This window comes from Oncorhynchus gorbuscha, linkage group LG19 (genome assembly GCF_021184085.1).
Source record: "Oncorhynchus gorbuscha isolate QuinsamMale2020 ecotype Even-year linkage group LG19, OgorEven_v1.0, whole genome shotgun sequence".
NCBI lineage: Eukaryota > Metazoa > Chordata > Actinopteri > Salmoniformes > Salmonidae > Oncorhynchus > Oncorhynchus gorbuscha.
In genome coordinates this window covers 61,772,068-61,799,586 of record NC_060191.1, presented here as the reverse complement: position 1 = coordinate 61,799,586, position 27,519 = coordinate 61,772,068, and the positions used below count along the sequence as shown (strand labels likewise).

General features: G+C 45.2%; 2 protein-coding genes across 2 annotated transcripts in view; both read right to left on the bottom strand.

The window, feature by feature from the left end:
- Nucleotides 1-4,037: 4,037 nt before the first annotated feature.
- On the bottom strand, nt 4,038-18,327 carry LOC124004944 (period circadian protein homolog 2-like). The gene is made up of 5 exons (XM_046313749.1): nt 18,252-18,327; nt 11,246-11,273; nt 5,422-5,554; nt 4,812-5,101; nt 4,038-4,053 (listed from the first exon to the last, which is right to left on the bottom strand). Exons 1-5 carry the CDS (start codon nt 18,325-18,327, stop codon nt 4,038-4,040), a joined length of 543 nt encoding a protein of 180 aa, XP_046169705.1.
- Nucleotides 17,988-27,519, bottom strand: part of LOC124005461 (phosphatidylinositol 4,5-bisphosphate 3-kinase catalytic subunit beta isoform-like) — a 96,009-nt gene continuing 86,477 nt past the window's right edge. The window contains exons 13-24 of the mRNA XM_046314749.1: nt 27,183-27,371; nt 26,850-26,971; nt 25,772-25,915; nt 24,069-24,168; nt 22,577-22,773; nt 22,340-22,449; nt 21,922-22,000; nt 21,228-21,395; nt 20,872-20,995; nt 20,620-20,765; nt 20,368-20,500; nt 17,988-20,245 (exon numbers count right to left, since the gene is read on the bottom strand). Of these exons, the coding sequence (XP_046170705.1) occupies nt 20,108-20,245; nt 20,368-20,500; nt 20,620-20,765; nt 20,872-20,995; nt 21,228-21,395; nt 21,922-22,000; nt 22,340-22,449; nt 22,577-22,773; nt 24,069-24,168; nt 25,772-25,915; nt 26,850-26,971; nt 27,183-27,371 (1,650 nt within the window). The 3' untranslated portion in view covers nt 17,988-20,107. The remainder of the gene's footprint in view (nt 20,246-20,367; nt 20,501-20,619; nt 20,766-20,871; nt 20,996-21,227; nt 21,396-21,921; nt 22,001-22,339; nt 22,450-22,576; nt 22,774-24,068; nt 24,169-25,771; nt 25,916-26,849; nt 26,972-27,182; nt 27,372-27,519) is intronic.

Below are 27,519 nucleotides of genomic sequence, written 5' to 3'. Positions count from 1 at the left end.
ACTGATATATACCATGATACAAATTTACACTGACATATACCATGAGACAAATATACACTGATATATACCATGATACAAATTTACACTGACATATACCATGAGACAAATATACACTGATATATACCATGAAACAAATTTACACTGACATATACCATGATACAAATTTACACTGACATATACCATGAGACAAATATACACTGACATATACCATGAGACAAATATACACTGATATATACCATGAGACAAATTTACACTGACATATACCATGAGACAAATTTACACTGATATATACCATGAGACAAATTTACACTGACATATACCATGAGACAAATATACACTGATATATACCATGAGACAAATTTACACTGACATATACCATGAGACAAATTTACACTGACATATACCATGAGACAAATTTACACTGACATATACCATGAGACAAATATACACTGACATATACCATGAGACAAATATACACTGATATATACCATGAGACAAATATACACTGATATATACCATGAGACAAATTTACACTGACATATACCATGAGACAAATATACACTGACATATACCATGAGACTAATATACACTGACATATACCATGAGACAAATATACAGTGACATATACCATGAGACAAATATACACTGATATATACCATGAGACAAATATACACTGACATATACCATGGGACAAATATACACTGACATATACCATTAGACAAATATACAGTGACATATACCATGAGACAAATATACACTGATATATACCATGAAACAAATATACACTGACATATACCATGAGACAAATATACAGTGACATATACCATGAGACAAATATACACTAACATATGAATTAGTTTTTTGCACGGACATTCCTTGCCCTAGTTCTGTGCACACTCACTGGACTCTACCCACACTCTCACACATGCTACACTGAGACTACAACACACACATACAATAGGCACGCACACACATACAATAGATACGCACACACACGCTGATGCCGATTGCCTAGTCACTTTTACCCCTACCTTCATCTACATATTACCTCAACTACCCTGCACCCTTGCACATTGACTCTGTACCGGTACTCCTTGTATATAACCTTGTTATTGTGTTACCATTTCCTTTTGTTGTTGTTCTTTTATTACTTTTCAACTCTACATGGTTGGGAAAGAGCTCGTGAGTAAGCATATCATGGTAAAGTACCTGTTGTATTCAGCACGTGACAAATAAAATGTGATTTGATAATGCTATTGTTCCAGGCAGTTTCCTATGCATTCATAACCCAAGTTGCTATATGGTTTATGTCCAGCAGCATTGACATGGATCCCTGTTCACTGTATATAGAGCTGGTTTGGTTCCAATATCCTGTTTATTCAGTGCTGGCGTCACACCTCCCATTAATAGCACGGAGGAAAATACAGTCTCCCTATTACTTACACGTAAAGGTTTACAACAACATTTCAAATTTATACATGAAAAAAGAGAGAAAATTACAGTATTTGCACTGTGCATGTATCCATAGGAAATATGCTAACTAACAATGCAGAGGTTTAGGAACTCAGTTTTATAAATATTGTTGCTCCACTGAGCTGCCTACTCTTGGAAAAAACAATAAATGACTAGTTTAAAATGGCATCCATTCCTTCAAACCAACATAACTATGTAGGTGACTGTCCATTGTCTAAGCCAAGTCCACATAATCTCATATAGGTAAAACCTGAAGACATATAGACTATACATTCACAGCCTGTTACACAGGACATTCACAAATTGAAAAAGAGAATGGTGTAACTTTGATTACTTATGAGGATCAACCTGCAGTACCTTATATATGCAAGACAGTGAGACTGCAGAGTCTGGGTGAATTAATTGATTTGGCTTTGTTTGAAAGAAAAATAAAACATCTGTAGTAAGTATATATTTATACTGTCTGATTGTCAATGTTGTTCAAGTATGACTGCCAGGGGCGGATTGGGACCCCTGGCCTTTTCTAACAAATTTTTCCTGCGAAGCCCCCACACAGGCACATTTTTTTCTATTGAGGACCCAATTTTTTGCCAGATAATGAAAATGTTGAGGAAAAACACCCAGGTTAGACAGGCCCACTGGGCTAAAAATGGACCAGCTCACTGTTGCGATGATGGACAGATGCAAGGAGCAACAAGATTCATAACTTTACAGCAGAAAGATCTCAACTCAGTTTAACACCCCGGCGGTCCTACAATCTAAGCTAGATGCCCTCAATCTCTCACAAATTACCAAGGAACCTACCAGGTACAACCCCAAATCCGTAAACATGGGCTCCCTCAGATATCATCATGACCAACTTGCCCTCTAAATACATTTCTGCTGTTTTCAACCGGGATCTCAGCGATCACTGCCTCGTTGCCTGCGTCTGTTATGGGTCCGCGGTCAAACGACCACCCCTCATCACTGTCAAACGCTCCCTAAAACACTTTAGCGAGCAGGCCTTTCTAATCGATCTGGCCAGGGTATCTTGGAAGGATATTGACCTCATTCCGTCAGTAGTGAATTCTTGGTTGTTCTTCAAAAGTGTTTTCCTCACCATCTTAAATAAGCATGCCCCTTTCAAAAAAATGTAGAACTCAGAACAGATATAGACCTTGGTTCACTCCAGACTTGACTGCCCTTGACCAACACAAAAACACCTGTACTGCACCAGCATCGTATAGTCCCCACAATATGCAACATTTCAGGGAAGTTAGGAACCAATATACACAGTCAATTAGGAAAGCATTAGGTCATCATGATGTTCTCGTCAGCGTTGGCCATGAGCAGCCAAAGGGGTTCCTGGTGGGCATACTCGATTAAGTGTTCTCCATCCCCCTCCCCTGGCCTTGACTATGGACTTGGCTCCAGCCTCGGATTCAGCCTTCACTCTCTCTCTGGCCTTAGCCTTGGGGTCATTCTCCAGGGGGTCCACACGGCCATAGTACTTGCAGGTGTCATTGCTCCCTAAAGACAAGAGGAATATTTAAAGGCATGAGCCTTGAGACAGAGGGATAATGTGAGGTAATGTGAGGTTGAGAGTTTGAGAGAGACACAGTGTGCAGTTTGGTTGGGCAAGGTGAGGTACGGATGACTGCTGTGTTTGTGCTAACCATTCCTCCTACCAGAGGCACTGCTTGATGTTCCCCTGTCACCAGAGCAGGACCAAGATCTACACCCAGATCCAGAACCGGAGCCAGAGGATGAGTCGGTCTCATCATGCAGCAGGATGTCCAGCTGGTCACAGGAAGAGTTCTCACAGTGAAAACACTGCAGTACAGTGCTGCTGTACTGCTCCACTAGGGGGTGCCATGTTGTCCTCTAGCTGCAGCAGGTTGAGCTGCAGGGGCGAGCTGCAGCCAGACAAACAGTCCAGTGGAGGAAGGGGTGGAGGAGAGGGACACTCTCCGGTCTCCATGGCCAGTGCTTTGGGGGGCTCGGAAGGCAGGCCGAAGGGGAAGGCTTGGGTGGGGTAGGAAGCCTGGGGGACAAACTGAGCCTGCACTGGGAAGGAGGGCTGGGATGGGAAGGCCTGCTGGGTAGTGTAGGCCGTCTGTGCTGGGAAAGGCAGCTGGATAGAGTAGGTGGTTTGGAAGGGCTGCTGGGTAGTGTGAGCCATCTGAGGGGCTTGGAGAGAATATATAGTTGGGCACAACCAACACTCTACTCAGCAAACTGGATGTAGTCTATCACAGTGCCATCCCACCACTGCGACCTGTATGCTCTCATTGGCTGGCCCTCACTACATATTTGTCGCCAAACTCACTGGCTCCAGGTCATCTATAAGTATAAGCTAGGTAAAGCCCCACCTAACCTCAGCTCACTGGTCACCATAGCAACATCCATCCGTAGCACACGCTCCAGTAGGTATATTTCACTGGTCATCCCCAAATGCCAACACTTACTTTGGTCGCCTTTTTTTCCAGTTCTCTACTGCCAATGACTGGAAGAATTGCAAAAATCACTGAAGCTGGAGTCTTATATCTCCCTCTCTAACTTTAAGCATCAGCTGTCAGAGCAGCTTACCGATCACTGGACCTGTACACAACCAATATGTAAATAGTACACCCAACTACTTCATCCCCATATGATTACTTATCCTCTTGCTCTTTTGCACCCCAGTATCTCTACATGCACATCATCATCTGCACATCTATCACTCCAGTGTTAATTTGCTAAATTGTAATTATTTTTCCTTTACGGCCTATTTATTGCCTTACCTCCCTACTCTCTACGTTTGCACACACTGTACATATATTTTTCTATTGTGTTATTGACTGTATGTTTGTTTATGTGTAACTCTGTGTTGTTGTTTTTGTCGCACTGCTTTGCTTTATCTTGACCAGGTCGCAGTTGTAAATGAGAACTTGTTCTCAACTGGCCTACCTGGTTAAATAAAGTTTTTTTTTTTTTTTTTTAAATCACTGGGACCAAGCTTCCTGCCATCCAGGACTTCTATACCAAGCGGTGTCAGAGGTAGGCCCTAAAAATGGCTAGACTCCAGCCACCCTAGTCATAGACTATTCTCTCTGCTACCACATGGCAAACGGTACCAGAGCGCCAAGTCTAGGTCCAAGAGGCTCCTAAACAGCTTCTACCCCCAAGACATAAGACTCCTGAACATTTAATCAAATGGCATTTCAATTTCAATTTCCTGCCCCCCCCCCTCTTTTTACAATGCTGCTAGTCTCTGTTATTATCTATAGTCACTTCTGATGAGTCCAAATTTGAGACTGCCGTGTCTTTGTGAGACGCAGAGTAGGTGAACAGAGGATCTATGCATGTGTAGTTCCCACCGTGAAGCATGCATGGAGAATGCGGTGTAGGAGGAGAACTGGTACATCCTCTTCACCGTGACGGGGATAATGCAGCTCTCCAGATACCTGATGACACTGTCCAGACAGCTGATCTGCTGGTAGGAGTAGACAGTCTGGTCAGAACAGGTGAGCTTCTCCACACTGGCAGCAGCAGTAGCAGTAATGTCCTTGACAAGCAGAGGTGGCACCGCTGAGTCCTTCAGAAACGTCACAGGACTCTTATGCTGCTGTGCTCCTGCTGGAGATGCATCTGTTAGCAAACACACACTCTCACAGACACACACACACACATTTACAAACTCAAAAAATGTCAATATTTCCCAACACACACAAACACCACTTACTGTCTGTGGTTTTCCTGGATTCAGATTTGGAGGGAGAGGGAAAGTAGATCTGCTGGTCTGACTCTTCAACATGTGGACCCTTTTACAGATCTCCTGGAATGTCCTCTGTAAGATCGAGAGAGAGAGAGAGAGAGATGGTTTGAGTGGGGGAGATAGAGTAAGTGATCTAGCCGAGAAAATAACAAGACAATGATTTAGAATACTGAAGACAACTAGAAGAAATGCAGAGAGTGGTACCAACTCACCGGTATGGATTTTCCTGGTTCATCAACCACATTCCTGTTCTCAATAGTTTTCCCATTCCAGTGGGAACCGTTGCTGCCATGGCTACCGTAACCACGGGAGCCCATGTTGTGGACCGGCTGTAGGAGGACAAGAGAGTGTTGTTATAGAAACACACAGATGTGATTTTATTAGGATCTCTTTTTTGTCCTAATTTGGACTAATCTTTCAAGAGTCCTTAAACATTAAAGGCAACATTACAGGCAACATCCGTACCGAGCTAATGTCTAGAGCTGCAGCTTTCAAGGAGCTGGACTCTAATTCGGATGCTTATAAGAAATCCCAATATGCTCTCATACGAACCATCAAACAGGCAAAGCGCCAGGGCAAAGATTGAATCCTACTGCATCGGCTCTGACGCTGGTCGGATTTGGAAGGGCTTGAAAACTATTATGGACTACAAAGGGAATCCTAGCCACGAGCTGCCTAGTGATGCGAGCCTACCAGATGAGCTAAATGCCTTTAATGCTCGCTTTGAGGCCAGCAACACTGAAGCATGCATGAGAGCACCAGCTGTTCCGGACGACTGCGTGATCACACTCTCCGTAGCCGATGTGAGCAAGACCTTTAAAAAGGTTAACATTCACAAAGCCATGGGGCCAAACGGATTAGCAGGACATGTACTCAAAGCACGCGCAGACCAGCTGTCAAGTGTCTTCACTGACATTTTCAAACAGACCACCATAGTCCCTTTGCCCAAGATAGCGATGGTAACCTGCTTAAATGATTACCGCACAGTAAAACTCACGTTGGTAGCCATGAAGTGCTTTGAAAGGCTGGTCATGGCTCACATCAACACCATGATGCCGTAAACCGTAGACCCACTCCAATTCGCATACCGCCCCAACAGATCCACAGATGACGCAATGTCAATTGCACTCCACACTGCCCTTTCACACCTGGACAAAAGGAACACCTATGTGAGAATGTTGTTCATTGACTACAGCTCAGTGTTCAACACCATAGTACCCACAAAGTTCATCACTAAGCTAAGGACCCTCGGACTAAACACCTCCCTCTGCAACTGGATCCTTGACGGAACGCCTCCAGGTGGTAAGGGGAGGCAACAACACATCTGCCACGCTGATCCTCAACAATGGGGCCCCTCAGGGGTGTATGCAGAGTCCCCTCCTGCACACCCTGTTAACACACAATTGTGTGGCCAAGCATGACTCCAACACCATCATTAAGTTTGCTGACAACACAACAGTGGTAGGCCTGATCCCTGACAAGGATGAGGAAACCTATTGTAAGGAGGTCAGAGACCTGGGAGTGTGGTGCCAGGACAACAACCTCTCCCTCAATGTGAGCAAGACAATTTAGCTGATCATGGATTATAAGAAAGAAGGGCTGAACAGCCCAGTACATCACTGGGGCCAAGCTTCCTGAAATCCAGGACCTACAGTACCAGTCAAACGTTTGGACTCACCTTCTCATTCAAGGACTTTTCTTTATTTGGACTATTTTCTACATTGTAGAATAATAGTGAAGACGTCAAAACCATGAAATAACACATATGGAATCATGTAGTAACCAAAAAAAGTTAAACAAATCAACATATTTCAGATGCTTCAAAGTAGCCACCCTTTGCCTTGATGACAGCTTTGCACACTTTTGGCATTCTCTCAACTAGCTTCACCTGGAATGCTTTTCCAACTGTCTTTAAAGACTTCCCACATGTGCTGATCACTTGTTGGCTGCTTTTCCTTCACTATGCGGTCCAACTCATCCCAAAACATCTAAATTGGGTTGACTTCAGGTGATTGTGGAGGCCAGGTCATCTGATGCAGCACTCCATCGCTCCCCTTCTTGGTCAAATAGCCCTTACACAGCCTGGAGGTGTGTTGGGTCATTGTCCTGTTGAAAAACAAATAATAGTCCCACTAAGCCCAAACCAGATGGGTGGCGTATCGCTGCAGAATGCTGTGGTAGCCATGCTGGTTAAGTGCGCCTTGAATTCAAAATAAATCCCTGACAGTGTCACCAGCAAAGCACCCCCACACCATCACACCATCCTCCTCCATGCTTTACGGTGAGAACCACACATCACAGCGGTTGGAAACCAAAAAAAAAGCAAATTTGGACTCATCACACCAAAGGACAGATTTACACTGGTTTAATGGCCATTGCTCATGTTTCTTTGCCCAAGCTAGTCTCTTCTACTTATTGGTGTACTTAAGTAGTGGTTTCTTTGCAGCAATTCGACCATGAAGGCCTGAGTCTCCTCTGAATAGTTGATGTTGAGATGTGTCTGTTAAATTGAACTCTGTGAAGCATTTATCTGGGCTGCAATTTCTGAGGCTGATAACTCTAATGAACTTATCCTCTGCAGCAGAGGTAACTCTGGGTCTTCCTTTCCTGTGGCGGTTCTCATGAGAGCCAGTTTCATCACAGCGATTGATGGTTTTTGCGACTACACTTGAAGAAACTTTCAAAGTTCTTGAAATGTTCTGCGTTGACTCACCATGTAATGTCAAAATTCGTAGTGTCATTCCAAAAAGTGATCAAATTCAACATCTACTCACAGTCTCCAACCTTCACTTCCTCTGCCTCTCAGAGGCACGGCTCCATAAAACCTCTCCATATGCTGCTTTGATTGTGATTGGCTACAATGTCTTCAGGAGAGACAGGATTAAAGGAAGAGGAGGGTGTGATGATTTACATTAAAGAACATATCCGATGTAAACAAATTGAGTGGTCATGTGATAATGAACTAGAATGTATTGGCCTGAACGTTACACTGTCGACCCAAATGTCTTTTACCCTTATTGGAATGTATAGGCCACCTTCCACCAAAAGTGTGTTTTTTGATCAGTGCTTAGGGAATGTGACTTTGGGAAAGAGGTCATCTTAATGGGAGATTTTAACATTAATTATGAAGACAAGTGTTGTAGGAAAACCCTCAAACGGATCACTAATACCTTTGACCTTACACTGCTAGTTAAAGGGCCAACCAGGGTGACTTGTTGCTCTAAAACACAGATTGATTTGGTGTTCAGTAATAAACCAGAGAGAGTGACTAAATCATTCAATATGGTTACTGGGCTATCTGATCATAATCTGACACTTATAGACAGAAAGCTGTCTAAGAGCAGGTTAAACCTCTCTACTGTTAGAAAGCCGGATCAACTAAGAATAGCTAAGAGTGAATTCAACTATTTTGAAAACACAATTAAGGGAATTAACTGGAATGATCTCTTGTCCTATACAGACATGGAAACTGGTAGTCAAGTTTTTCTATCCACAATACAGACTACAATAAATGGTTTCCTAAAGAAAATCAAATCTAAACCTGGCCAAAAGAGCCCTCTTCCTTGGCTAAACGGAGAAATATGGAAATTTATGAAAGAACGAGATTCTCTAAAAATAGCCCTAAGATCCATATTAGAGCATGACAGACGTAGGTTTACTATGTTGAGAAATAAGGTGATGAAAGAAATCAGACAGGCCAAGGCAAACGTTTTTTATTAACATAATTGGTGAAGCAAAGAAATTAGAATTAGAAATTCTAAATTGATCTGGGAGAATCTAAAAAAGTTAACAGGGAAAGACCATAGTAACACTGCAAAAAGACTAGTAATCATGTTGAATAACAAACTAACACAGGATGCAGTCGAAATAGCAATATCCTTCAATTCCTACTTTATTGACCCTGTCAGGGTACTGACACAGAATCCCTTCACTGGATTTCTAGTAAATACACTCAACCTGTCTTCATCAGGGACGTTTCTGAGTCAAAGGTGAACAAGGTGATTAGCTCACTAAAGAACTCTAAAGCCAAAGATGTGTTTGGGCTGGACTCTACCTTTCTTAAACTACAAAGAGTCACTCATTGGCCACATTACTAAGGTCACCAACACATCTATTGGTCTCGGGGTGTTTCCAAGGGTATGGAAGTCGGCCATAATTAACGTCCATCTTTAAATCGGGTGACCCTGCTGACGTGAGTAACTACAGGCCCATTAGTATACTACCTGTGGTGTCAAAGGTTGTTGAAAAGTGTGTAGCAGAACAACTGATTGCCCACCTCAACAACAGCTCCTTCACATTACACTCCATGCAGTTTAGTCAGAGCAAAACACTCCACAGAAACAGACAACTGCTTTCTTCTGGAAAATGTGAAGCCCAAGATGGACAAAGGGGGCTTTGTTGGGTTTCTGGACCTAAGGAAGGCTTTTGATACTGTTAACCATGAGATTCTCATCACAAAATTGTCCAAGTTCAACTTTTCCTCCGATGCCTTGATGGATGAAATCATACCTTGAAGGCAGAACTCGGTGTGTCAGAGTGAGCAATGAGCTGTCGCCCACTCTTAGCTATGATGTGGGCGTGCCCCAAGGGTCAATACAGGGGCCCCTCCTGTTCAGCCTGTACATTTAATGATCTGCCTTCTGTCTGTACTGGATCTGAAGTTCAAATGTATGCAGATGATACAGTGATATATGTGCATGCAAAGAGCAAACAACAAGCTGCACAAGAACTCACTACTGTAATGGTCCAGGTTACAAAGTGGCTCAGTGACTCATGTTTGCATCTCAATGTGAAAACTTTTTGCATGTTCTTCACAGAGGGCAACAGATGCTACTGAGCCAGATGTCTATGTGTCAGGGGAGAAGCTCCAGGTGGTATCTGATTTTAAGTACCTTGGCATCATACTTGATTCAAACCTCTCTTTTAAAAAGCAGGTGAAAAAGGTAATTCAGATAACCAAATTCAACCTAGCTAATTTCCGATTTATATGAAATTGTTTGACTACAGAGGTAGCAAAACTGTACTTCAAATCTATGATACTCCTCCACTTAACATACTACTTGACTAGTTGGGCCCAAGCTTGCTGTACAACATTAAAACCTATTCAGTCTGTCTACAAACAGGCTCTCAAAGTGCTTGATAGGAAGCCCAATAGCCATCATCACTGTTACATCCTCAGAAAGCATGAGCTCCTGAGTTGGGAAAATCTTGTGCAATACACCGACGCATGTCTTGTATTCAAGATCCTAAATGGCCTGGCTCCCCCTCCACTGTGTTTTTGTTACAGAAAACCCAAACATATGGCAGCAGATCCACAAGGTCTGCTATGAGAGGTGACTGTATAGGTTCCCTTAAGGAAAAGCACCTTTAGTAAATCCGCTTCCTTTGTGGGAGCTTCCCATGTCTGGAATACACTGCCATCAGACACACATAACTGCACCACATTTCACACTTTCACAAAATGCATGAAGACATGGCTAAAGGTCAATCAGATTTGTGAACATGGTCCCTAGCTGTGTGTTGCCGCTTTCCATGTTGTCTGTTGTCTGTAGCTTGTGAGGTGGGGAAACACTTTGTTGCTTTTATGTATTTTGTCTTGCTGCTTTTTGTTCTATGTTTCTCTGTCTGTATGCTACGTCTTACTTGTCCTATGTTGCTCTGTCTGTATGCTATGTCTTGCTTGTCCTATGTTGCTCTGTCTGTATGCTATGTCTTGCTTGTCCTATGTTGCTCTGCGTGTGCTCACTGCTCAATGATTGTCTATATTGTAATTGTTTTTAATAACCTGCCCAGGGACTACGGTTGAAAATTAGCCGGCTGGCTAAAACCGACACTTTTACTGAAACGTTGATTAATGTGCACCGTCCCTGTAAAAATAAAATAAACTCAAAATATTTTAGTGGTACTCCTCTGCAGTTTTAAAGCAAGTTTTATTTAATTCTACACTTTTTGCCATGCGGAGGAGAGAAACATTTGCAGTTTTACAGCCAATACCGTGCAATTCTACATTTCTTGCCATAGTGGAGATCTTTTTTTTGCAGTTTTAAGCTAATTTCCTGCAATTCTACACATTTTACAATGACTTATGGCATGTTAGTATGACATCTGGGTTAGAGGGACTACCAAAGTCAATGGGAGCACCTTAAGAGGTCAGGATTATACATTTAGATAGCTGACTAGACTAATTTAACAATCTACATATTTTTTGCTGACATGGGCTAATTGAGTGACGGTCAGTGACTGGACATAAGAGAACAACTGCTGACGCACAACCAAATCTCGAAATTGCACCTTGTGTATTCTATTATTCTAACTGGCAACAGCAAGTTGAGACCCAGACTGAGTTCTTTAAAATAGAAAAATTGTGACCACTTATATGACATTTCTTCCCTGCCTGTATCATCACAACCTGCAGTTCAACAGAAGAACTCTGTCCATCACAAATAAAATACACACTATGACACTTATCCTTATCAAATCAAATGTATTGGTTACATACACATGGTTAGCTGATGTTATTGCAAGTGTAGCGAAATGCTTGTGCTTCTTGTTCCTACAGTGCAGCAATATCTAACAAGTAACATCTAACAATTCCACAACAAATACCTAATACACACACATCTAAGTAAAGGAATGGAAAAAGTATATATATTTATATGGATGAGCAATGTCAGAGCGCATAGGCTAAGATGCAATAGATAATATAGAATACAGTATATATGAGATGAGTAATGCAAGATATGTAAACATTATTAAAGTGGAATAATTAAAGTGACTAGTGATCCATTTAAGGTGGCCAATGATTTCAAGTCTGTATGTAGGCAGCAGCCTCTGTGCTAGTGATGCACAATCGAGAGCATCCTGTCGGGCTGTATCACCGCCTTGTACAGCAACTGCTCCGCCCACGACCGTAAGGCTCTCCAGAGGGTAGTGAGGTCTGCACAAAGCAATCACCGGGGGCAAACTACCTGCCCTCCAGGACACCTACACCACCCGATGGTCACAGGAAGGCCATAAAGATCATCAAGGACAACAACCACCCGAGCCACTGCCTGTTCACCCCGCTATCATCCAGAAGGCGAGGTCAGTACGGGTGCATCAAAGCAGGGGCCGAGAGACTGAAAAACAGCTTCTATCTCAAGGCCATCAGACTGTTAAACAGCCACCACTAACATTGAGTGGCTGCTGCCAACATACTGACTCAACTCGAGCTCACTTCAATAATGGAAATTGATGTAAAAAATGTATCACTAGCCACTTTAAACAATACCACTTAATATAATGTTTACATACCCTACATTACTCATCTCATATGTATACTGTACTCGATACCATCTACTGCATCTTGCCTATGCCATTCTGTACCATCACTCATTCATATATCTATGTACATATTCTTTATCCCTTTACACTTGTGTGTATAAGGTAGTAGTTGTGGAATTGTTAGGTTAGATTACTCGTTGGTTATTACTGCATTGTCGGAACTAGAAGCACAAGCATTTCGCTACACTCACATTAACATCTGCTAACCATGTGTATGTGACAAATACAATTATTTGATTTTGATTTAACAGTCTGATGGCCTTGAGATAGAAGCTGTTTTTCAGTGTCTTACCAGCAGAAGTACTAAGTGACAGAACAGAAATCCTCTCCATTTAAAACGCAACACAATATTACTGTACTAAGTATTGTATTGATCTCAGATCTGTATTCATTTAACCATTGGAACATTTATGGAAATATGATTAAGAAATGTCCATATGCTACAGAAATGATTGCTAAAATTATATATACTGAACAGAAATATAACACAACATTTTACAGAGTTACTGTTCATATACGAAAATCAGTCAATTTAAATAAATACACATTTTCACATGACTGGGAATACAGATACAGTGCTTTCTGAAAGTATTCAGACCACTTGACTCTTTCCACATTTTGTTGTTACAGCCTCATTCTAAAATTGATTAAAACATTTTTTTTTAAAAATCTACACACAATACCCCATAACAACAAATCAAAATGTTTAAAAAAAAAGCATTTTTTGCAAAAGTATGAAAAAAAATAACGATATCACATTTGCAAACGTATTCAGATCCTTTACTCTGTACTTTGTTGAAGCACCTTTGGCAGTGATTACAGCCACAAGTCTTCTTGGGTATGATGCTACAAGCTTTGCACACCTGTATTTAGGGAGTTTCTCCATTCTTCTCTGCAGATCCTCTCAAGCTCTGTCAAGTTGGATGGGGAGCGTAGTCCGGGTTCAAGTCCGGGCTCTGTCTGGGCCACTCAAGGACATTCAAAGACTTGTCCCAAAGCCACTCCTGCATCGTCTTGACTGTTTGCTTAGGGTCATTGTCCTGTTGGAAGGTGAACCTTCGCTACAGTCTGAGGTCCTGAGCACTCTGAAGCGGGTTTTTATTTAAGATCTCTGTACTTTGCGCTGTTCAGCTTCCCCTCGACTAGTCTCCCAGTCCCTGCCTCTGAAAGACATCCCCACAGCATGATGCTGCCACCACCATGTTTCACTGTCGGGATGGTGCCTGGTTTCCTCCAGACGTTATGCTTGGCATTCAGGCTAAAGAGTTCAATCTTGGTTTCATCAGACTAGAGAATCTTGTTTCTCATGTTCTGAGAGTACTTTAGGTGCCTTTTGGCAAACTCCAAGCAGGTTGTCATGTGCCTTTTACTGAAGAGTGGTTTCTGTCTGGCCACTCTACCATAAAGGCCTGATTGGTAGAGTGCTGCAGATATGGTTGTCCTTCTGGAAGGTTCTCCCATCTCCACAGAGGAACTCTAGAGCTCTGTCAGAGTGACCATCGGGTTCTTGGTCACCTCCCTGACCAAGGCCCTTCTCCCCTGATTGCTCAGTTTCACCAGGCAGCCAGCTCTAGGAGAATCTTGGTGATTCCAAACTTCTTCCATTTGAGAATGATGGAGGCCACTGTGTTCTTGGGGACTTTTAATGCTCCAGATTTTTTTTGGTACCCATCCCCAGATCTGTGCCTCGACACAATCCTGTCTCGGAGTTCTACGGACAATTACTTCGACCTCATGGCTTGGTTTTTGCCCTGACATGCACTGTCAACTGCGGGACCTTATATAGACAGACGTGTGCCTTTCCAAATAATTTCCAATCAATTGAATTTACCACAGGTGGACTCCTATCAAGTTGTAGAAACATCTCAAGGATGATCAATGGAAACACGATGCACCTGAGCTCAATTTTGAGTCTCATATCAAATGGTCTGAATACTAAATAAGGTATGCTTTTTATTTGTAATACACTTAAAATGTTTAAACCTGTTTTCGCTTTGTCATTGTGAGGTATTATGTGTAGATTAATGAGGATTGCTTTTATTTAATCCATTTGATAATAAGGTTGTAATGTAAACAAAATGTGGATAAAGTCAAGGGGTCTGAATACACTGGTCACAGATACCTAAAAAAATACAAATATCGTTGTGGATCAGAAAGTCAGTGTCTGGTGTGACCACATGTGCCTTACGCAGCTCAACATTTCCTTCTCATAGAGTTGATCAGGCTGTTGATTGTCTGTGGAATGTTGTCCCATTCCTCTTCAATGGCTGTGGAAAGTTTCTGGATATTGACGGGAATTGGAACACGCCGTGTCGTACACGTCGATCCAGAGCATTCCAAGAATGCTCAATGGGTGACAGGTCTGCAGGCCATGGAGAACTGACATTTTCAGTTTTAAGGAATTGTGTACAGATCCTTGCGACATGGGGCAGTGCATTATCATGATAAATGGCACGACAATGGGACTCAGCATCTCGTCATGCTGTCTCTGAGCATTCAAATTGCAATCGATAGAGTGCAATTGTGTTGTGGTCCGTAGCTTATGCCTGCCCTTACATAACCCCACCACCACCATGGGCACTCTGTTCACAATGTTGACATCAGCAAACCGCTTGCCTACATGTGTCCTACTTGTGTGCATGTACTGACATGTATGTGTAACGGATAGATAAAAACATTAATGTTTTTAAAGTATTTTGTCTAATGTCTTGGACCCCAGTAAGACTAGCAGTTGCCACTGACGTCGGCTAATGGGGATCCTAAATCAATCGACTCCATACACATGGTCTGTGGTTGTGAGGCCGGTTGGACTTCCTGACAAATTCTCTAAAACAATGTTGGAGACGGTTTATGGTGGATAAATTAACATTCAATTCTCTGGCAACAGCTCTGGTGAACATTACTGCAGTCAGCATGCCAATTGCATGCTCTCTCAAAACTTGAGACATATTTGGCATTGTGTTGTGTGACAAAATAGCACATTTTAGTGTGGCCTTTTGTCCCCAGCACAAGGTACACCTGTGTAATGATCATGCTTTTTAATCATCTTCTTGATATGCCACAACTGTCAGCTGGATGGATTAACTTGACAAAAGGAGAAATGCTCACTAACAGGGATGTAAATACATGTGTATGGAACATTTCTGGGATATTTGATTTCAGCTCATGAAACATGGGACCAACATTGCGGTTGCACAATCTCTGCTATTCTGCATAACTGCAGGCTTCAGAGGTTTCATTGATTTAATGGACTTCTGATTGATTACTCCATTTCTGGAGCTGCAGGTGACAACCATTACCCACATAAAAAGATCATAGTTAAGAGAGTGTTAAATCAGCTGAACATGTAGAATATGCTCTGTCCTGTTTATGACATGCGCATTGGTGTAATGTATGATTTATGAACATGCATACTAGATTTGCCATGATGTAGCTTCCATGGCTCCCTCTGCTGGTCATTCCTGGAAGTCATACCATAGCAATGGGAAAAGGGGATACCTAGTCCATTGCACAACTGACTGCTTTCAACCAAAACGTGTCTTCCGTATTTAACCCAACTCCTGTGAGTCAGAGGCTGCCTTAATAGACATCCCCGGGAGGTTAACTGCTGGACAAGGGCAGAACGACAGATTTTTATCTGGGCTTCTCCTGGATTCGATCCAGCAACCTTCCGGTAACTGGCCCAACACTCCTACACGCCAGGCTACCTGCTGCCTAATAGATACCCTTCATTTTCTAATACTGCAACTTGTGGAGCATACCCTTGCACATGTATCAATAAGGGTATTAGCTGATTAAATTAAATTTGTCAGAGCTTTTTTTAAGCTCTCAACCCGCTCCACTACAGCCCTACCTGGATGGGGGCGCGCTCAACCATCCGTTTCCTGTAGTCCATGATCAGCTCCTTTGACTCGATGACAATGAGGGAGAGGTTGTTGTCCGGGCACCACACTGCCAGGTCTCTGACTATCATAGACCATAATAGACACGTTGCACACAGATCTACAGAAGGCAGGAAAACCCTCTTATCCCACAAGCCTCTTCCGTACCCAGGAAACCAAGAACGAGGGCTCTAACCCCATTACCATTCAACGGTGGTGGACATTGAAAAGGAAATTGATTGCAAGCGTGAGTCACTGGCCAAACGCCACAAACACACTTCTCATGGCTTGTGATTACTAGACACCCAGTATCTTCTTCTCTGGCTTGTTACATTCACTAATGTCCGGGTTTAAGGCCGTCAATGACCTGTTTGCTATTCACGGAGGTCAACACGGTCTGCTCCAACGACAGTCATTCACCTGAGTTTTGGATACATAGGAGAAAGATAAAGGCCCTCTGACGTCAAGAGTGACCTACAGCTGTGTTATGAGGTGGATATGGTACCGGAGGGAGATTCAAACAGAGCGAGTGGGCCGCCATCATCAGTGCCACTGAAAACAAAGCAATATAAAAGACTAGTTATTTCAACTGCAGACAGAATAGGGGCCAAACAATTGTGTAGGAAGAAAATTGAATAGGGGAGGGAGGGGCTATCCACCCACCCATTCCCCTTTTTAATTCAGAGTTCTTGAAGTAAACAACTATTACCCAAGCTAGAGTGCTGGGGAAATGATACAATGGTAATCATTCCATAAATGCTCCATAATTAACCATTGCAATCAAAGATGAGCACATGTAGCAGTTGTGTCAGTGAGTGTTGCTGACTTGGAGCAAGCTGTATGTAATTATATCACTTCATTTTCACACATGCATTTGACCCCTTCAGTTAAAACTTGACCCGATAAAACAAGCTTGTGTTCAACTTGACAGCTCATAGGAGGTTGCCAAGATACCCACTGACACATTTCGCAGAGAAACAACCAATCAATCATGGCATTTGCAGGTATTATCAGCTACGTAGCACTGTGACCTGCCATCTCCAGATGGAATCCAGGTAGCTGCTGACCCACAAGGTCTATTCAGGATCCATAACCTGGCAATAAGGGTTATTGGCTACTTCACCATGTATGACATCACCACATGACATCAGTAGAGAGGCATGTTGGTCCCCTCCAGCAGAGCCCCACTGTGCTCTCCCTCCTTCACTCACACAACCACAGTGGAAAGAATGCAGGCTCTCTGGGCCTGGAATCAATCTGCATTCATCACAGTGCCATAGCCACAGGGATCAAATCTGTGCTCGTCCTTGTGCACTGCCAATTTGTTACGCAAATATACCACATCTTATGCACAGACTCGCTGGCACTGAAGTGATTGAAGGCGCACACACGCACAGTCGCGCCCACGCACAGTCGCGCCCACGCACAGTCGCGCCCACGCACAGTCGCGCCCACCCACAGTCGCACCCACGCACAGTCGCACCCACGCACAGTCGCACCCACGCACAGTCGCACCCACGCACAGTCGCACCCACGCAAACACATAAACGTATAACAAAAGAAAAATGCAGTTAGATGGAAAATAACTTTAATAAAACTCATATGAAAACAAAAAACTGCAAAAGCATAAAAGCCTGTACATTTGACAATATTCAGTGTCTGAGAGACTTACGAAGGCTGGCAGTGAGAAATACAGCAGCAATACACATGAACCCACAGTGACAACCATTATAGCCTCAGGCATCAGGGCCCAAGGGTTCATTTACATCATGTAGACTCCTATACGGATATTGCACAAAATCAAAACACAGATACTGGAAGAGCCCCTCATGACAAACCCAGGAAGTAGCTTTGAATCGCAGTGTTACGCCTTCTGCTGGCAAACCGCTCCCACAGGTCCAAAACTCCGCCCATTTCAGCCGATGTAAAAAAAAAAGAGGACATTTTTCACACAAACATTCGATTTTTGAACAGATTATTAAAAACACAGTAAAAACAAACCTAAAACGACAAAGTTCTCTTTTGTTTTGGTCCTAAAAGGCATTTTAGTTACATGCTTCGGTTATTTCTTAGTGAGTTCTTTCATTGTGGTTATCATGTGAGCAGTTTTGTGCTTTGAAAGAGTAGTTCTGGCATCCTTAGGCAAGTCTGTCTAAGACAGAATCTCTATGGGGTAGTGATAATACCTCTATGGGGTAGTGTGGTGAGGACTCACCCTTTGTGCCTGTTCTGTTTGCCCAACAACCACCATGGTTTGATAAAATGGAACACAGGAATGTTACATCCACATTCCAAAGCAGGAACACAAAATAAAGTTTTAGAAACATTTTAAGCTCTCTCTCTCTCTCTCTCTCGCTCTCCCTCCTTTCTTCAAAATGGTGCCAGTGTTTGATGGTCTAATTCACCCCTTTTCTCAAAGACAGAAGCTGCGTGACCAAATTGAACCACCCCACCCACATGGATGCCTCTTCCCTAGAGCTAAACCACCAAATCAATTGACGAATGTGAACTCTGCCAAATCTTTCCCTAGAGTTTGTTTTATTCCAAGTAGGATAGCAGCCTTCATGAGAAATATTATAATATTGGTAACCACCGGGATGTCACCAGGATGGTGTATTCAGTGTGGAGCGCACAGCATATGCACGTCAAATCAGTGTTCTTTGCCCCAGCTTGCTGAGCACTGCTTTCCCGCAGTTCTGTTAAGGTTACAGTGAGAGAAATAACTAGCGAGCTACTAGGAGGGGACAGCGGAGTGCGTAAAGTGGAAAAACCTTCACATAAACGTTTCTTTAGCTGTCGGGAGGAGGCGTCCAGAGAATTTGGTCGTGACTGACTCTTTCTCAAGACCACAGGATCAGAGGGTCTCTCTCTCCAACTCTGTCTCTAGTAGTCTGGCACATATACATCTTAAACATCTTAGATAGAATTAAATCTTAAATGGCAATAAAATAAAAACATGAAAAAAAAAACCTAAAAGATACAATCTGTTCCAGTTTTTAGGCACACTTTCAAGATGGACTGGAGCCTCGTGAGGAAAAGTCCAATAACACCCACTTCCTCTGGCCATGTGCACGTTTTGGTGTCATTTAAAGACACGCGGGTGAGCCGCTTTGGTCCTCAGTCTTTACACACCCAGTCTTTACGTGTGCTGTCAATCAAACTGTCTGGTGCACGGCCTGGAGTGGGTGTGATAAACCCCAACCTCTCCCTTTAAGTCCAACACGAGGCAGATCAGAAGTCCTGCTGATAACCACCCCTGTCCCCTTCCTCATTAGTTTAGTCCAGGCTCCAAGGGGGCAGTCCATTTACAACGGGGGGGGGGGGGGACACCACACTATTCCTCAGGTGTTGGGCTCCGACTCTCACTGAGCGAGTGCAAAACACGCAACCACAATCCACATGTGTCACAAGATCAGGGAGAGACAATGGGACTGCTGGACTGGCTGGAGGCACACAGCAGCTTCAAAAGCCAGAGGAAAGGCAAAGGGAGGGGGATTTTAAGCCTGTAAGAGCATGTGTGTTTAAGACGGTCTTCTAGGTTCCCTTCTTTAAGGCCCCAAGTCCAGTCCTGTCTGGTCTTCACCCCTTAGCAACACCTTAGCCCGCTCAATCACGGTTGTCCCAGCCCTGGATAGACCTCAGACCCTCCTAACCCCTGACCTTTAACCCTCCAGCTTCAGGATGTCTGTCTGTTCTAGGAGCGGTTGTCCTTGACCACGTTGTGGGCCATCCAGTTGACTTTGGTGGTCCAGCTCTCTCTCAGCGCCTCGTCAAACTTTTGGCGGAACTGTTTCAGTGCCTCGTCGTCGGTCTTCCCCAGGGCCAGAGAGTCCTACAGGGGAGAAGGGAGGAGACTTAACTACTCTAATCATAACAGATTACTTCTGTAGCACATGGAAACTGTAGCCCATGTGACGTGGCCAACTATATACTGCGTGTGTGTGTGTCAATTACCTTTAGGTACTGTATATCCTTGACCGAGGTGAGCTCTGGCAGTCCAGCAGTCAGCATGAGGGCAAACAGGGTGATGAAGAGGTTCCCATTCCGCCTCAGAATCAGGTAGGCTTGTTCACAGTAATTACGGAAACTAGGCACAACACACACATTCAGTTCACTATACATTTACTCAAGTAGATAATTGATAAAAGCAACAGATAGTGTTCCCGGCCTGGATCACCCGAGTAGTGAAAGGGGACAGAAGCTCACCTGCCAAACTTCTCAGTGTTGCCCGTCTTTCCCTGTTGGATGACGTGGATGAAGTCATGGGTCAGGATGAAGGGGACGCGTTCCCTCTTGATGCCAAACTTAGACTTGAAGTTCCCCAGGATATGCCCAAAGTCTATGTGGAATAGCTGAGACACACACACACACACAATGTAAGAAGTTGATTCCATTAAAAGAGTCCATAAATGAACCTCTGTGATTTAGCCTATCGTACAGGGGAGCACCTCAACCCACCTGTCCAGTGCTGCGGACCATGATATTGTCACTGTGGCGGTCACCTATCCCCAGGACGTAGGTGGCCACGCAGTAGCCTGCACATGACAGGGTGAACTCCTCGATCGCCTTCTCCAGAGCATCTCTGCATAGTACACAAACACAAAATAAAGTGTTGGCCAAGTGGGAGCTTTCACTGGGTTTGCACCGCCAAAGCATAGCAGCTCACTAACATGTTGCCTGTTATATACATACAGTTACATATCTATGAAATAGGTCAGTAATATACAGAACTTTTGGAGTGACTTTCCAAAAGAAAGAAAGAAATAGCCTTGGTGTAAGAAACAAACAAACCCGTTGGCAAAGTGTGGTTTTACCCAGAGTTCTTCTCTTTGAGCCAGTTGAGCAGTGCGTCCTTGTTGAAGGCTGCGGCGGCCGCCACGTTGCTACTGGTCAGCTGGATGTTGGCGATGGTATCCGCCGACGACACCACCTCGATCAGCCCAGACCGGTCACCAGTTGCTAGGCAACCGTAAGGCACAATTCTGCACAGACACATTTTGTTCCAATGAATCATCATCAACACCATTGAGATGCACCCTATAATTATCTCCATGTTGTTTCCCTTTCCCCCGGCTCCGTCTCAGCATGTGACCAGAATGTACGCATGATCACACTCCAAATAACACATCACAGTGGTTTTATGACCCTGTCTGCAGAGATCATTCTGCTCGCTGAGCCCTTGTCCCTGTAACCTAACAGCCTGCCCCCCAGCTCAACTGTCAAAACAATCCCACACACTGCTCAGCTCCAGATGTGGTAGACTGTGTGTGTGTTAGAGTATGAGAGCGAGCGCTAGTGTGTGTGGATTTGATTAGGATGAGAAGCGGGTAGTGGGTGTGTGATGCTGGGGGTATGGATGTGGGGAGGTTAGAGGTCAGGCTAGCAGGGGGTGATTAAGCCCCCCCCCCCCCCCCAACACAGCATCCTCTTCCCTACAGAGAACAGGAACTAACAAGCCTTACTGACAGAGTCTGACTGAGGACACAACTTTTATATTAATGTACACACCTAAGGTCCAGATTGGCCTCCTTCCATAGCAGGTCCATCAACCTCAAGATCTGCAGTGTCAACATGTCTTGTCTCAGGTCTGGAAAGAGAGAGGAGTCTTTCATTCACCCTTCCAGCTTCAAACCACCTTCCATAATACACATCCCTCCATCTTGACCTCACTATTCTTCCCTCGCTCTCTCCCCCTGAACTTTAGTGATCTTACATTTAATCTCTTAGAGGATGGTAGCCTAGCGCTTAAGGGCATTGGGCCAGTAACTGAAAGGTCGCTAGTTCGAATCCCCCAGCTGACTAGGTGAAAAATTGGTTGATGTGTCCTTGAGCAAAGCACTTAATCCTAATTGCTCATGTAAATCTCTCTGGATAAGAGCGTCTGCTAAATGACTAACATGTCAATGTTAGATCCAACCCCTCGTACCGTCTCCATTCTTGAAGATGATTCCCAGGGTGTCTCCCCCCAGCAGTTTGTTGTTGTAGACGATCCACAGAGGCTTCATCTTAGAGTCCATGTACCGACACTTCTCCACACTGGCAGGGATGAAAGAGGGGAGGAATGAGGGAGAAAAAGCAAAAAAATAGAGCAAGAGAGAGTCAAATCATAGTCATCCACATCCCCCTCTCCACTCCCATCGAACCCTCTCCCCCTGGCCCTTACTTGATTCCAGATAGCAGGACACTGGGATTGAGAGGGGAGTGCAGGTCAGAGAGGGTCTCTGTGTAGCCACTCTGTCTCAGACAAGTCATCATGGCCTCTTTGGTGAGCATGGCCTCCTTGGTCTTACTGCGGGCGTTCTTGATGGTGCCCAGCTTGATCAGCTCATTTACAGACTTCAGCTTGCTGAGAGCCTCCACCTATGGAGAGAGGGGGCGTAATGTTGTTACAACACAGACTTCAGCTTGCTGAGAGCCTCCACCTATGGAGAGAGGGGGCGTAATGTTGTTACAACACAACACAGACTTCAGGGGCGTAATGCAGGATTGCTGAGAGCCTCCACCTATGGAGAGAGGGGGCGTAATGTTGTTACAACACAGGATTCAGCTTGCTGAGAGCCTCCACCTATGGAGAGAGGGGGCGTAATGTTGTTACAACACAGGATTCAGCTTGCTGAGAGCCTCCACCTATGGAGAGAGGGGGCTTAATGTTGTTACAACACAGACTTCAGCTTGCTGAGAGCCTCCACCTATGGAGAGAGGGGGCGTAATGTTGTTACAACACAGACTTCAACTTGTTCAGAGCCTCCACCTATGGAGAGAGGGGGCGTAATGTTGTTACAACACAGACTTCAGCTTGCTGAGAGCCTCCACCTATGGAGAAAGGGGTCGTAATGTTGTTACAACACAGACTTCAGCTTGCTGAGAGCCTCCACCTATGGAGAGAGGGGGCGTAATGTTGTTACAACACAGACTTCAGCTTGCACAGAGCCTCCACCTATGGAGAGAGGGGGCGTAATGTTACAACACAGACTTCAGCTTGCACAGAGCCTCCACCTATGGAGAGAGGGGGCGTAATGTTGTTACAACACAGACTTCAGCTTGCACAGAGCCTCCACCTATGGAGAGAGGGGGCGTAATGTTGTTACAACACAGACTTCAGCTTGCACAGAGCCTCCACCTATGGAGAGAGGGGGCGTAATGTTGTTACAACACAGACTTCAACTTGCACAGAGCCTCCACCTATGGAGAGAGGGGGCGTAATGTTGTTACAACACAGACTTCAGCTTGCACAGAGCCTCCACCTATGGAGAGAGGGGGCGTAATGTTGTTACAACATAGAAGAGACGCAATGTAATAATGATGAAATTACACCACTTCTGTATTGCCTTTCAAATCTGACAGATGCTACGCATGACAGCATGGGCTTCCTGAAACATCTCACAGTGTGGTAGTTCATTCCAAAACAGGAAGGAGAGCAGTGAACAGGAAGTGGGAGGAAGCTGCCAGCAGTGCGGATGTCAGGGCTAATACAGTAGAGGTCAGAGGTTAGAAGTCAGGCTGCTGTCATCTGACTTCTTTATAAATAACCCCATTCTGAACTGAAGGGAAACTATAGAATTAGAGGTGGTGACAGAATTAGATATACTGTAGTGATTCATTCACAGGTTAAGGTTGGGGTCAGGGCGTGAGCGCGCCTGTGTTGGGGTCCTTACCTGTTTCTTCAGGACCTCAATGTGAGGGATGCTGCCGCGACAGTAAGCCTCCAGAATGAGAGAGAACTGGACAGCGACAGCTGGCATGTGCATCTCTGACCTACAGGGGGCAGCACAGTCACCCTACAGTTAGTCATACCTGGGGTGGGTTAATGCACATGACCTCACGGAACATACACCAACAAAAGAATACAGCCTGTGTAGAGGAAAATGTATTTTAAATCTTTACACCCATGCACCCACCCCGACACACGCACGCACCCCGACACACGCACCCACCCCGAGACACGCACCCTGAGACACGCACCCTGAGACACGCACCCTGAGACACGCACCCTGAGACACGCACCCTGAGACACGCACCCTGAGACACGCACCCTAGAGACACGCACCTAGACACGAGACACGCACCCTGAGACACGCACCCTGAGACACGCACCCTGAGACACGCACCCTGAGACACGCACCCTGAGACACGCACCCTGAGACACGCACCCTGAGACACGCACCCTGAGACACGCACCCTGAGACACGCACCCTGAGACACGCACCCTGAGACACGCACCCTTAGACACGCACCCTTAGACACGCACCCTTAGACACGCACCCTTAGACACGCACCCTGAGACACGCACCCTGAGACACGCACCCTTAGACACGCACCCTTAGACACGCACCCTTAGACACGCACCCTTAGACACGCACTCTAAGCTTCCTTCACTCACGCCGCCAAACTTACCCTCGTAAAACTGACTTTCCTACCGATCCTCGACTTTGGCGATGTCATCTACAAAATAGCTTCCAATACTCCACTCAGCAAACTGGATGCAGTTTATCACAGTGCCATCCGTTTTGTTACTAAAGCACCTTATACTACCCACCACTGCGACTTGTATGCTCTAGTCGGCTGGCCTTCGCTACATATTCGTTGCCAGACCCACTGGCTCCAGGTCATCTACAAGTCCATGCTAGGTAAAGCTCCGCCTTATCTCAGCTCACTGGTCACGATAACAACACCCACCGGTAGCACTCGCTCCAGCAGGTGCATCTCACTGATCATCCCTAAAGAAAACACCTCATTTGGCCGCCTTTCCTTCCAGTTCTCTGCTGCCTGTGACTGGAACGAATTGCAAACATCGCTGAAGTTGGAGACTTTTATCTCCCTCACCAACTTCAAACATCTGCTATCTGAGCATCTGACCGATCGCTGCAGCTGTACATAGTCTATTGGTAAATAGCCCACCCATTTTCACCTACCTCATCCCCACAGTTTTTATTTATTTACTTTTCTGCTCTTTTGCACACCAATATCTCTACCTGTACATGATCATCTGATCATTTATCACTCCAGTGTTAATCTGCTAAATTGTAATTATTCGCCTACCTCCTCATGCCTTTTGCACACATTGTATATAGACTTTTTTCCTACTGTGTTATTGACTTGTTAATTGTTTATTCCATGTGTAACTCTGTGTTGTCTGTTCACACTGCTATGCTTTATCTTGGCCAGGTCGCAGTTGTAAATGAGAACTTGTTCTCAACTAACCTACCTGGTTAAATAAAGGTGAAAAAAATTAATCAACACACACACACACACACACACACACACACACACACACACACACACACACACACACACACACACACACACACACACACACACACACACACACACACACACACCACGCCTCACTCTCTCTCACCTGAGATGCCAGAAGAGGAAATGTCCTATGTTGCGGTTGCACTGGGCTCTGTTCAGTAGGAAGCGGGTGAGGGCACAGTCATAGTAGGGTTCATAACGTAACACCTGGACCAGCTGGAGCAGGTACTGAGACAACTCCTCATCACTGGAAGGGGGAAGAGCAGGAGCAGAAGAGGGGTGAGAGGGAGAGGGGGTGAGAGAAGAGGGAGAGGGGGAGAGCAGGAGCAGAAGAGGGGGTGAGAGAAGAGGGAGAGCAGGAGCAGAAGAGGGGGTGAGAGAAGAGGGAGAGCAGGAGCAGAAGAGGGGGTGAGAGAAGAGGGAGAGCAGGAGCAGAAGAGGGGTGAGAGGGAGAGAGAAGAGGGAGAGCAGGAGCAGAAGAGGGGGTGAGAGGGAGAGGGGGTGAGAGAAGAGGGAGAGCAGGAGCAGAAGAGGGGTGAGAGGGAAAGGGGTGAGAGAAGGGGAGAGCAGGAGCAGAAGAGGGGGTGAGAGGGAGAGGGGGTGAGAGAAGAGGGAGAGCAGGAGCAGAACAGGGGTGAGGGGAGAGGGGGTGAGAGAAGAGGGAGAGCAGGAGCAGAAGAGGGGGTGAGAGAAAGAGAAAGAGGGGGAGAGCAGGACCAGAAGAGGGGGTGAGAGGGAGAGAGAAAGAGGGAGGGGGGAGCAGGAGCAGAAGAGGGGTGAGAGAAGAGGGAGAGAGGAGCAGAAGAGGGGGTAGGGAGAGAAAGAGGGAGAGGGGGAGAGCAGGACCAGAAGAGGGGGTGAGAGGGAGAGGGGGTGAGAGAAGAGGGAGAGAAGGAGCAGAAGAGGGGGTGAGAGAAAGAGGGGAGGGGGAGAGCAGGACCAGAAGAGGGGGTGAGAGGGAGAGAGAGAAAGAGGGAGAGGGGGAGAGCAGGACCAGAAGAGGGGGTGAGAGAAGAGGGAGAGCAGGAGCAGAAGAGGGGGTGAGAGGGAGAGGGGGTGAGAGAAAGAGGGAGAGGGGGGAGAGCCAGAGCGGGAGTGGAAGAGATAGTGAGTAAGACATTACAACAGTAAGGGAACTAGGAATAGTTGTGTGTGAGCGTGTCTGTGAGCGTGTGGACTACCTCATATCCCTCAGGCAGCCCACAGCGTACTCTCTGACGTACTGGTCTGGATAGTTAAAGTCAAGCAGCTCCAGAGCGTCCCTGGGACTCAGCTTTGGCCAGATCTGCAGCAAGGCCTGGAGCTGAGAGACAGATCATTCACTATGATTAATAACCAATACAGGAGCACAGCAGATCTTTGAAGGGACTGATGAGGGGCATAGTGGTATGGGCTAGGGGTTCATTTAGGATCTGACCATTGAGGCTCACTAGTTTATTGCCCTTGAGAACAAATTTAGTGTGTTAAAAAACACTATCAATACACAAGACAGGTTCATGTGGCACAGTATGTACCTGGGCCATGTCCTCATGTTTGCTCCACTTGACGGAGAGCAGCAGTTTGGGCAGTGACTGGGGGAAGTTCTCCATGCAGTCGTAGCGTAGTGTCCAGATGAGGTCCTTCTCATTCTCACACAGCTGGGACAGAGGGTCCCTCTCCATGATCTCCTTCAGCTCGATGTGGAACTTCTTACCACCTCGGCCCTGTGAGGAAACAGCAGAGGTGGTAAGTTACCACTAGGTGGCAGCACAGGGTAAGAAATCACATTACGTACAGAGGAGTAGCAAGGGGTGCTAAAGGTAGAAGTCACCATTAACCACAGATCTGGAATCAGAGTACACTGCATGTAAT